Below are 12,410 nucleotides of genomic sequence, written 5' to 3' on the forward strand. Positions count from 1 at the left end.
CCTGCCCCTGCTAACCTGAAGATAAAGTGAAGAAATAAGCTAACTCGCAATACTTAGAGAAGTTGTGACTGAGGTGGCACTCCTCAATGCTGTTTAAACTTCACCTTTCCTTTCCTCTCCTCCTCTCCCCTCCCCTCCCCTCTCCTCTCCTCTTTTCTCCAGGCTTTGCCATCTTTTGCCTTGTGTGTGATGTTCAAAACCAACCAATAATATTATGCAAATTGTTCTACTGAGATTTCCATTATCCCCCCCCACCCCGCCCACTCCCTCCCACCAATACTCCGCACCTCCCGAAAAAATGAAGCCTTTTGGTTTTAGCTTGAGGGGGGGAACATAGTTATGGCCTCTCCACAGCCTTCACCATGATGATTTAGTTTTAAAATTGAGTCTGATTGAGTGTTAAATCGGTGGGCAATAATTTGGCCATGCAGAGTGGAACATGACTGGTGATGGTTGTTTCTAAGATGGCTGCCTGCCGGGATGATTACTTAATGCATTCTATTGCACCGGTAACCATGACTACGTTTGTGATTTGTGTTATTTCACAGAAAGAGAGAGTTGCCCTCTGATCCAATCGTGTGAGCCACCAGTAAGAATGAAGTAACATTTAGTGAATTCCGTTTAGCCCTCTTCGGGGTAGCCGTCAGAGGAATAAGTGCAGAAAACGATGCAGAATAGCTTTATGCAACATTGCACTGAACTCAACAGCATTTATAAACATGCAGAGTGCAAATTTGGCTTTGGACTTCTGACCTGACAGTGAATGAAGTGGCACACGTCTGTCTCAGTTTGGAGGGAGCAAAAGATCAGCTATCACTGTCAGGAGTCACAGGAGCCTTGTGCTGTTCTAGAACACTCTTCTGCATGTTTGTAATTGGTGGGAAGAATCCTTTGTTTTGATGACATGGTGTATTCCACTGAGATCTGGGTCCCCATGAGTAAATAATGCCAAAAATGAAGCAACCAGTCCCCCCCGCCCTCCCCCCCCCCCGCCCTCGACTCACTCCCCCCCCCCCCCCCCCCCCCTCACCCCAGTACCCCAGCCTCTTTCCCCAACAAAACCAATGCAATTGTTCATGTGAACCCATCTTGTTCTCCCCAAAGTCCTCGTTCCGATTTTCCCTCTTTCAAAAATAAAAGTCGAATCAGCACAGCACCAATCACCCTCCTCCTCTTCCTCCTCCTCCTCCTCCTCCGCTGTCCTCCTCTCCTCTCTTGATCTTCTTGTTGGGCTTTTTTTTCAATTTATCACTGCAAGAGAAGAAAGAATGTATCTGTTAAGGCATGGCTCTCCGACTCAACTGGTACGGCACAGCACTAAGCACCCCCTGGGTCATGGCTTTACATCTGCAGAGACAAGACAATCTGATAAACAGCTACTTTTATTGTGCCTCTTGGGCCTGGATCCACTGAGACCCCTCTCTTAAGTGCGTCCATTACCCTCCCACTGAGAGCAGCTCTGTCTGTGCACTTAGCATCCTCCTCATCTCAGCTGTGACCGTACACATCTCACCACCTCTCCTCTTGCTCCTCCCGTACACCTGGTGGGGGATGATCAACTCTTCTTCTAAAAAAGAGACTTGGCCCCTCTCTATTTGGTCGTTGCTGAATATGACCTTTTGGTGGCCTGGTTGCTAAGAGGAAGACGGACCCTCTTTTCGACGGGACTACATTTTGAACACTTGCAGGTATGAGCTCTGCAGGGCCTTTGACCATGACTACTGTACCCAGGGAGTTTAAAAGAGTCGTTTTAAGGTAGACAAAACAAAAGCCTAAATACATATAGCCTTAAGTATTGGTGAAGAAAAAAAAATCTTAAATAAGGGAACCTTGAACAGACCACAGGTCATAGGGACTATCTGTTTTTACATAGAGACCCCCCCCAAGGACAGCCCTGCCTGTGCTAGATCTCCACCTGATCTCTGTGCTAGATCCCAACCTAGTCTCTGTGCTAGATCCCAACCTAGTCTCTGTGCTAGATCCCAACCTAGTCTCTGTGCTAGATCCCAACATAATCTCTGTGCTAGATCTCCACCTGATCTCTGTGCTAGATCTCCACCTCCTGCCTGTGCTAGATCTCCACCTGATCTCTGTGCTAGATGTCCACCTGATCTCTGTGCTAGATGTCCACCTGATCTCTGTGCTCACCTTGTTCAGGAGCTCCGACTCTTCATTGCCCTTCTCTCCAGACTTCATCTCCACCACGATGTCATTATTCACCTCTCCACCCGCTCTGCAGAGCAGAAACACACACACACACACACACACACACACACACACACACACACACACACACACACACACACACACACACACACACACACACACACACATATTAGTGATGTCATTTTTCACCTCTCCACCCGCTCTGCAGGACAGAAACAGGCATATTAGTACAACTTGCAGGTAGGATCACAAACACAACACTGATGAACTGATGTTCAAAGTACTGTAACAGAGAGTACAACAAGTATTACTGTTCCCAACAACCAAGTTCATGTCAAACATGGAAGAGGAAGTAATCAACCAACCAAGAAACATGTGACATGTTTTGTTTCATGTGACAATAAAATACAATCTTATCATTACTCTATCACTGTATCACTACTAGGTACCTAAGCAATATAAGGAGTTCTATTTTTTTTAATTCTAATATAGTTCTATTTTAATTAATTCGGATTCTGTTTTTGTGGTACAATGTGTGATAGGGTCAGAAAAACAGTAGACATTTGTCGTGTCTATGCAACAACTTATTAATAAAATAATCAGGCTCACTCGGAGGTTAAGTTCACACATGAAAACATCACTTAGTTTACGTGAGGTTCTGCACTCAATGTATACATGCGCATGGCGAATAACCAATAGGAGAACAATGCATAGGGGAGTGCTTACACATTAAGAAATAGATCTTTATTAAACACTACAACATTAGTTCCACATCAGCCATGGCCTACTTGGACCCAGAGCTGCCTCAACTGCCCTTGGGCCAGATACCCCACGCAACCCTCTGATACTGCCCTTTGGCCTGATACCCCATGTACCCTCTGGCCTGATACCCCATGCAACCCTCTGATACTGCCCTCTGCCCTGTTACCCCACGCCACCCTCTGATACTGCCCTTTGGCCTGTTACCCCATGCCACCCTCTGATACTGCCCTTTGGCCTGTTACCCCACGCCACCCTCTGATACTGCCCTTTGGCCTGTTACCCCACGCCACCCTCTGATACTGCCCTTTGGCCTGTTACCCCACGCGACCCTCTGAAACCAACACTTCTCTGCCCTTTAGCCTGTTACCCCGCGTACCCTTTGGCATGCGATCCTCTGGTACCCCACGCGACCCTCTGATACTGCCCTCTGGCCTGTTGCCCCAGGCGACCCTCTGGTACCCTTAGCGACCCTCTGATACCTCCCTCTGGCCTGTTGCCCCAGACAACCCTCTGGTACTCACACTTCTTTCTTGTCCTTCTTGCCGCAGGGCAGCTTTCCCTTCTTCTGCAGGAAGTAGAGCAGCGCCACCACGATGAGGAGCAGCAGCACACAGATCACCACGGCGATCACCACCCCGCTGGAGCCACCCTGGTGCTTGTCCGCTATTGGGGGGGAAGGGAGAGGGAGAGGGGGGGTCAGGAAGTGGAGGAGAAGAGAGGTTGGGGAAGGGTTTTGTGGGGTAAACCAGGGTGATGTTGGTATAGGATTGGGGAGGGAAAGGGTGGAAGGGGATTGCAGAGGGCCAGAATGGGGTGGGTGGAAGGGTGGAGAGATTCCGAAGGGGGGGGGGGGGGGGGGGGCATTGGAGGGGGGGCAAGACAAAGAAGGTGATCAGGGTGGGTTAGGTGTTCAGAAGGTAGGGGAAGGGAGGGGGTGGGTCACAAGAGGTGGGGAGGGAAGGGAAGAGGATGGAGGGTTGGCCAGGGGGTGGGGTGGGGTAGGTGGGGTAGGTGGGGGGTGGGGTAGGTAGGTGGGTGGGTGGGGAGGATATAAAAGAGAGGCAATCAATGAGCAACTTCCACTAGGCTATGATTCTTCTGATTCTTGTTGGCAGGAAATGCAGGGCAGGGGAGGCTTGGAAGAGAGGCAAAATACACACACACACACAAAGAAGCACCGAAAACACACCAATACACACACTTCTGCACAGCCACACACACACTTGCTCACTTGAAAGCAACCGATTGTCTTAAAAGCAGCTGCAAATACAATTACAGGCTAACAACAGTTTTCCTTTGACACACACTCACACACAGGCAATCACACACACACACACACACACACACACACACACACACACACACACACACACACACGCACACAAAGAGGGAGGAGTGAGTACAGACCTGTAGCAAACACAGGGTTTCCTTTGAGCAGCATTTTAGAGAAAAAAGAGTTCCTGAGTCCCAGTGCATTTCCAAGAAAAAAACACCACGCCCTCCACACACACACACACACACACACACACACATACCACTAAGCAAACCCACTACATACTACTACTGTGAAACTAGAGCAAGCAGGAAGACACACACACACACACACACACAGCGAGAGACAGGTCGAGGAAGAAACACACACCAACCACACACAGGACGGCGACGGTGAGACAGAGTGGGGAAAAGTGAGTGACGAAAGACTCTCAGACAAAAAGACGACAGGAGGAAGGAGAGGAGTGTAAAATAGAATAGATTCCTTTATTGAACCACAAGGTGGGGAAAAAATCGAGCTGCAGCATCCACAAAGAATAGGACGGACATCATACAAAGATGACATGGGAACGGAATACAATATACAATATACACAGTGCTTGGTAACAATACGTAATATACAATGTACAGAGTGGTATGGGGGATAAATGACTACACGCTATGTACAAGAAAGAGACTACAGAGGGAGGAGAAGAGGAGGAGGAAGACGGATAGGTGGCTACCTCTGTCGCCTGCGTCAGCTTCATTGGCTGCAGCTGCTGGGGAGAAAGAGAGAGAGAGACAGAGAGAGACAGAGGGAGAGAGAGAGAGAGAGAGAGAGAGAGGGAGAGTGAGAGAGAGAGAGAAAGAGAGGGAGAGAGAGAGAGCTTAGTGAGATAACGTTATCACAGGTAACAGGAGACATGAGAGGCACAGAGGATGATTGAAGTGTTTATCAGTGAAGCTAACGGAAGCAATTGAAAGAGAAACTCAAAGTGGGAGGCGGAAAGGGAGAGATAGAAGGACAGGCAAAAAGAGAGAAGGAGAGAGAGAGAGAGAGAGAGAGAGATAAGGAGAGAGAGAGAAAGTGGGTAAAATAAGAGGGATGAGAAGAGAGATGAACAGAGAGAGAGAGAGAGAAGGACAGGCAAAAAGAGAGAAGGAGAGACAGAGAGAGAGAAAGTGGGTTAAAAAAGAGGGATGAGAAGGGTGTTTGACAGCTTACCTGTCTTGAGGGCGACCTGGAAGGTTTTGGTGTCTTCTCCGTGTTCGTTGCTCACTTTGCAGACGACCCCGTCCTTCATGACCGCGGCGGTGGCCTCCAGGGTCACGGTGCTCACCATCTTAGTGCCCTTCATGTCCACAGACTGGAACACAACAGCAATTCAGCATCACACTCCACAGCTGTGTGCTCCTGTGTGTGTGTGTGTGTGTGTGTGTGTGTGTGTCTGTGTGTGTGTGTGTGTGTGTGTGTGTGTAAGTGTGTTTGCTGCATGTGTGTTCCCCATGTAATAGAGACAACAAACAGGCTCATACATGTGTATACATACTGGACACGGACAGACAGACAGACAGACACACACACACACACACACACACGCACACACACACACGCACACACACACACACACACACACACGCACACACACACACGCACACACACACACACACACACACACACACACACACACACACACGCACACACACACACACGCACACACACACAGGAACTCACACACACAGACACACACAGACACACGCACACACACACACGCACACACACACACACACACACACACACACACACACACACACACACACACACACACACACACACACACACACACACACACACACACACACACACACACACACACACACACACACACTCACCTCTTTGCCAGATGGTGTCCAGGTGAACTGTGGAGCGGGATGTCCCTGAGCAGAGCAGGTGAGAGTCACCTCGTCGCCCTCCTTCTCAACCTCTCCGTTAGTGGGCGCATCAATCTCAGGGGGGCCTAAAGATGGATAGAGAGACAGACAGAGAGACAGGGAGAGAGGGAGAGAGAAGGGGAGAGAGAGAGAGAGAGAGAGAGAGAGAGGATACATCAAACTCAACCACCTCAGTTCTCTACAACAGTGCAGTATCTTTGAACACGGAACATCAAATCATCCATGACTCTTCCTCAAAAGATCCAATTACTGTTCCTCTTCCCCCACTGTCCCCTAGACATGACCACCCTCCTGTCCCTAGCTACCTCCCCCATGCCAGCCTTCCCACCTTCACCTTCACCTCCATACCGCCCCCCCCCCCCCCAATAATCCCCTGCTAATCCCCTACTGCCCATTCACTGGGTGTGTGTGTGAACACCGTCTCAGAGTGATTTCTCAGGAAAGGTGTCACAAAGCTCCATGTTTAGGCAGAGTAGTCATCGGTTACCACCCGTCCATTGTCTCCGTTTTACAGTGGAATATCAGTGCAGCAGACACCCCCCCCCCCACAAAACTACGTTTTTAACACATCGCATCCTGCATACAAGCAGTGCGAGCTTCAAAAGGTGGAAATGATGGTGGATGTCGTGACCCGCACAGCCCAAGGATACTTTTTAACGTTTGAAGGAAGATCTGCGGATTAATGTATATGCCCCTCTGGAGGTTAATGTACAGAGAAACAAAATGTGTTTATAGCTTGTCCCTCCCATTTGTTGAACTGAGTCCAGGGAGGATGTGTGGGAAGTGCACTGAAACTAATGTAAAATACATAAAAGCAATGGTAGGCTGGTCTCATGGCATTGCGTTTCCATGGGAATGGAAGCCTGTTGGGGATAACTTACTGAGGATGTGACTGCAGTGGAAAATATGTACCATTCCCCACCTCGCGCCAAATTTAGATTTGCTCTGCAATGCCAAGTATGTTCTACAGGAATAGTGACTACACAACCGGATAGCTTTTCCCAAATCTGGTAGTGACATAGTGAGGGCTCAGAGGGGAATGTTTCTCTGAAGACGTTACTAAAAAGACACCTTGTTAGATTATCTAACAGTCTGTGAAAGTGTACACAAGTGCCAAATACTTCCATGTGCCTGAAAAAGAAATCTTCAAGAGTGTCCACAGCAAGGAAAAATTAACAACGAAGGCACGAATACTTTAACAGGCACATGACTCTTGCTTATCATCTGTGTTTGTGAGCATCTGCATTTCTTTTTGTGTGTGGGCGTGTGTGTGTGTGTGTGTGAGTGTGTGTGTGTGTGTGTGTGTGTGTGTGTGTGTGTGTGTGTGTGTGTGTGTGTGCGTGTGTGTGCGTGTGTTTGTGTGTATGTGTGTGTGTGTGTGTGTGTGTTTGTGTGTGTGTGTGTGTGTGTGTGCGAGTGCATGTGTGTGTGTGTGTGTGTGTGTGTGTATGTGTACCTGCGACGACGAGGGTCACATTGGCCTCCTCCATCAGGCCAGGCACGGAGGGCACGGCGCCCACGCACGAGTACACGCCTGCGTCCTCCAGCGACACCGACTGCAGCGACAGCACTCCGGTCTGAGACAGCTCCTTGGAGTCCTGGTGGACAGGGGGGGGGACAGACAGGTTAGCCTGTGGTCTCGTGACACACATGCAGACAGGTATATCAACATGCAGACAGGTATATCAACATGCAGACAAATACCAGCACATTTATCATTTACATTTTGTCTGAGAGAAACGGAATTTTACAGCGCATGGGAATGCCGTAGTTTCATGTGCAATGAGCGTTTGAGACAGAAAAACACAGAGAAAGAGAGAGAGATAGACAAAGTAAGTCGGAAAGAGAACAGAACGTAATAATTCCCTTTAATAACCTCACGTCTTACTTCATCTCGCATTTCCCAGTACGCACAGTAGCACCTCACCTCTCAACAACACAACAACCGACTCTCTGCAGCTCCCACAAACCCACAACCCCCCAAGGAACACAACGACCCATCCACAGCCATAACAACGAAGGCAGACGTAACAAACAACAGCCCAGTTTTCAAGCATTCCCTGTCAGGAGGAATCCTGTATGGGATCCTGTTTGGGATTCATCCTGGGAATGCGGGAGGGTGAGAGGTGTTACCTTCTTCCAGACCAGGGTGTAGTCGGTGTGGAATGTGTGGGAATGTAACCGCTGTAAGTGCAGGTTAGGCACTAGTCTGCACAGGTGTTAAGGTGTTACCTTCTTCCAGACCAGGGTGTAGTCGGTGGAGGCTTTGGTCTTGCACTGCAGCTCCACGGCGTCGCCCGTCTTGGCTGTCTGGGGTCCAGCTGGGGCGATCACCACTGGGTCCAGGTCTGAACCGCACCCAGGAAAGGAGGATAGAGAGAGTGGAAGAGAGAGAGAGAGAGATAGAGAGAGAGAGAGAGAGAGGGAGAGAGAAGGAGGGAGGAGGGAGAGGAAAGGAGGATAGAGAGAGTGGAAGAGTGGAAGAGAGCAGAGCGGGGAGAGGAAGAACAAGGCCACGTTTAAAAAATGATACTCGTGATATGATTGTTACTCTATTGATTGATTACTCTATTGATTGATTGATTACTCGTGATATGATTGTTACTCTATTGATTGATTACTCTATTGATTGATTGATTGATTACTCGTGATATGATTGTTACTCTATGATCGAAACAGGGAAGTCTGCTGATAGAACTCACACACTTGTGTTTTGTGTTTGTTAGTGTGTGGTGCTAACTAGATATCACTACAAGACTACAACACATACGCATACGTAGTACTGATTACATGTTCTTCTATGCAGTGGGTTACTAGGCAAGGCTATGCTAGGCTAGGCTAGGCCAGGCTACAACTATTTGGCTATAGGTTACCTTGTAGGCTAAAATATAAGTCACAATGATGACCTCTGAAAGGAAAGTGAGTAACTCTAATTTTTGTGAATTACAAACTAAATGTGAAGCCCTTTTTTCTTTGTGTGATGATGAATAAGTGGCTCTGTTTGGTAGTACTCACAGTGCACGGTCAACTCCAGGGTCCTGGTGATCTCGTCACAATCGCTGAAGTCGCAGTCCAAGAACAAGCACGTGTAGGTGTCCGCACTGTCACGGGTCACCTTCTTCAGGGTCATAGTTGGGCCTTTGGCATCAGCGATTCGGTCGCCCTGTGGGGGTTAAGGCAGAGATGAGGCCGTTACACGCAGTCTTAAGCCTGCAAAACTGATTACATGTGAATTGTGAGCAAACACATGGGCAGTGGCACATGCCCAATGACTGGGACTGGGCACGTTTCTACGGAGATACTATAAGATTGATAGATAGATAGATAGATAGATAGATAGATAGATAGATAGATAGATAGATAGATAGATACTGTAGATAGATAGATAGATAGATAGATAGATAGATAGATAGATAGATAGATAGATAGATACTTTATTAATCCGAGGAAAATGTAGGTCATCCAGTAGCTAAAGTCTCAAGTGGCGACTTGTGAAAGAATCAGAATCAGAATCAGAATCCGGTTTTATTGGCCAAGTAAGTTTGCACAAACAAGGAATTTGTCTTGATGACTCTATTATTAACGTGAGCAAACAAATGGCAGTGGCACATGCCCACATGACTGTGACTGGGCACGATTCCATGGAGATACTATTAGTCAGTCACTCACGGCTTTCATGAAATCAAATTCAGGCTGGGGGTTTCCGTCTGTCTCACACGTCATGCTGACGTCATCGCCCTCTTTGATTGGACCCACGTTGACTGTGGCGAAGGTCATGACCTCCATGGCGTCTGATGGAGAGGTAAACAAGGGCACAGATGATTCATACATATACAGATCTGTTATGTGGGACAAGGTGTTAATATCCCTTTCTGCATACTCGAGACTCTGTGGGTTGGTCGAATGATTGATGGCATCCTATGGGTTATCAATGGAGAGATAGACGCACACAGAAAGGGGCACAGATGATGCATACGTATACATATCAATTCATATTTTGAGTGGTATCTATAAATGTGCATTATTAATTAAAATACAGTCAACTACAGAACGTATAGAATGAAGATCTAATATGTTCCATATACTGTTTTCAATTCAGCAGTGGATTGTCCGATAGGAAAGCCCTCGTATTTAAGTTTGTATTTAGCCAGAGTAGAGTTTATACTAATGTTGCTTTGTGTCCAGTACCAAACAATTGTTATTCCTGTGTCATCTCAATGTCATCTCTTCTCACAAGAAGGAAAATACGCCCAAATTGCATATTGCAAAGAAAATAAAGAAACATTTTCTTCAGCTGTGGAGATTGTGAAATGTGAAAGTAAAGAAATAAATATTCTGCAACCAACAAAAAGTTTAATTCCCATGTGGGTTAAGCATACACTACATCTCTGAAGGAAACCCACTCAAGGAGAATCTACCTTTAGGCTATTTAAAGTTCTTTGAAAAAGACCCCATGAAAAAGGTGTTCAAAGTCCAGCAGATGTCCCACCCCACCCCACCCCCCCCGCCAAGAAATGGTACACTTTGATGTCAGACATGCAGTAACCATAATATGCATAACAAGAGCAATCCGAGATTTCTGACCTCCAGCAAGGGTCCGTTAACAACGTTGTATTCACAAAGTGACGTTGTATACACCCAAAACTCAAGCACTTGCTCGATGCCAATGCACAGTTTTCGATTACAGTGACAACGTATCACATACGTTTAGTTAGTCACGCGAAGCAATGTTAGGATCAATAGGCCTATCGTATTGGGACATTGAGAGAAAGATCGTGTATTAGTCTTACATCATTCCTTTCAATATCGTATTGGGACATTGAGAGAAAGATCGTGTATTAGTCTAAACATCATTCCTTTCAATATCGTATTGGGACATTGAGAGAAAGATCGTGTATTAGTCTAAACATCATTCCTTGTTTTGACAAATAACCTCATTGGGATTTTCCACGAACCAAAATCCTCACCCATACTACAATGTCAATCATTCAACGTCAACCCTTGCTGGAGGTCAGAATCTCGGATTGCTCCAGATCCGGATCATCCTGAAATCTGAAATTTTAATGGGGATGTCCCAGGAGCAAGATCCACCTCTTGTGAAAATTTCAGAAAGATCCGCCCAGTAGATTCTGAGAAATCTTGTCCACAGACAGACAAACGGACAAATAGACAAATAAACAAATAAATAAATAAATAAATAAATGAATAAACGGACCCGATCGCATAACCTCCTTGCTGGAGGTAATTATGAGTGGCATGCAGGAAACAAGAGTGTTTCTAGGACGACAGTGGAACAGGGGGTAGAGGAGTTCTTTAGTAATTGGAAGGTTGCTAGTTCGATTCCCCACTACCTCCTTATCAAGTGTGTAAGTGTCCTTGATACTGAACCTCTAAACTGCTCCTGATGTATAGATTAGATAAAAGCGTCTGCTAAATGAATAAGTGTGAATGTTTCTAGACAAGGAGGTTGGGACTCACAGTGCAGGCTGAGGGAGAAGGGCGTGGAGCTCTTCTGCTCCGCTGCGCCGCCGGGCATCATGTACTCGACCACGCAGTGGAACTTGGAGTCCTTGTCGGCCTTCTGGACCTTGATGTAGAGCTGGTTGTTGATGGTGTAGAGACCCGAGGACTCCTTCACCACGGAGGGCACCATGTACATGTCTGATGGTCAGAGAGGAGGACCAAGCAGGAGGAGGGCCAGGGGGAGGAGAGGAGAACCAAGCAGGAGGAGGGCCAGGGGGAGGAGAGGAGAACCAAGCAGGAGGAGGGCCGGGGGGAGGAGAGGAGAACCAAGCAGGAGGAGGGCCAGGGGGAGGAGAGGAGAGGAGAAAGAGGGATTGAAGAAGAGTCAACTCTTATATCACACAGATAACCTTGGGTGTGGTCTTTTCATAGCACTTAAGTAAAGGATCCAAAAACAGCACAAAGTCCTACACTCATATTTCAACATACAGATTTCAGAATCTAAAGAGAGAAATTAGTATGTTGCCTAGTTCATATATACACCTCTGCTGCAGAAAAGAATTAAGAACAGTGCTAGTTACAGCACAGTACTTTGGTGTGATTAAAGGGTTTTCTTTTCTAGTTACCTTCGTTGATGTCCTTCACCTCCGGCAAGGGGCTGGCGTCCTTGTACCAGATGATGCGGGGCTGTGGGTGACCATTCTTAGCTGTGCAGGTACCGATCTACACATACAGACAACAAACACACATGCATACAGCACCTTCATTTAACCTCGAGCACCAAATGTGTCCATTGCAATACGGTTTCTAAAACA

General features: G+C 47.2%; 1 protein-coding gene across 1 annotated transcript in view; it reads right to left on the reverse strand.

Annotated features, from left to right (window-relative positions):
* Nucleotides 1–1,208: 1,208 nt before the first annotated feature.
* The window catches only part of bcam (basal cell adhesion molecule (Lutheran blood group)), a gene marked incomplete at its 5' end in the record, with an annotated part of 64,286 nt that continues 53,084 nt past the window's right edge, over nt 1,209–12,410 (reverse strand). The window contains 12 exons of the mRNA XM_080858093.1: nt 1,209–1,251; nt 2,149–2,233; nt 3,450–3,591; nt 4,923–4,955; nt 5,405–5,546; nt 6,073–6,197; nt 7,589–7,730; nt 8,365–8,480; nt 9,148–9,295; nt 9,802–9,923; nt 11,611–11,793; nt 12,222–12,318. Of these exons, the coding sequence (XP_080714219.1) occupies nt 1,249–1,251; nt 2,149–2,233; nt 3,450–3,591; nt 4,923–4,955; nt 5,405–5,546; nt 6,073–6,197; nt 7,589–7,730; nt 8,365–8,480; nt 9,148–9,295; nt 9,802–9,923; nt 11,611–11,793; nt 12,222–12,318 (1,338 nt within the window). The 3' untranslated portion in view covers nt 1,209–1,248. The remainder of the gene's footprint in view (nt 1,252–2,148; nt 2,234–3,449; nt 3,592–4,922; nt 4,956–5,404; nt 5,547–6,072; nt 6,198–7,588; nt 7,731–8,364; nt 8,481–9,147; nt 9,296–9,801; nt 9,924–11,610; nt 11,794–12,221; nt 12,319–12,410) is intronic.

The sequence above is a fragment of the Sprattus sprattus genome, assembly GCF_963457725.1.
Source record: "Sprattus sprattus genome assembly, chromosome: 19".
Lineage (NCBI taxonomy): Eukaryota > Metazoa > Chordata > Actinopteri > Clupeiformes > Clupeidae > Sprattus > Sprattus sprattus.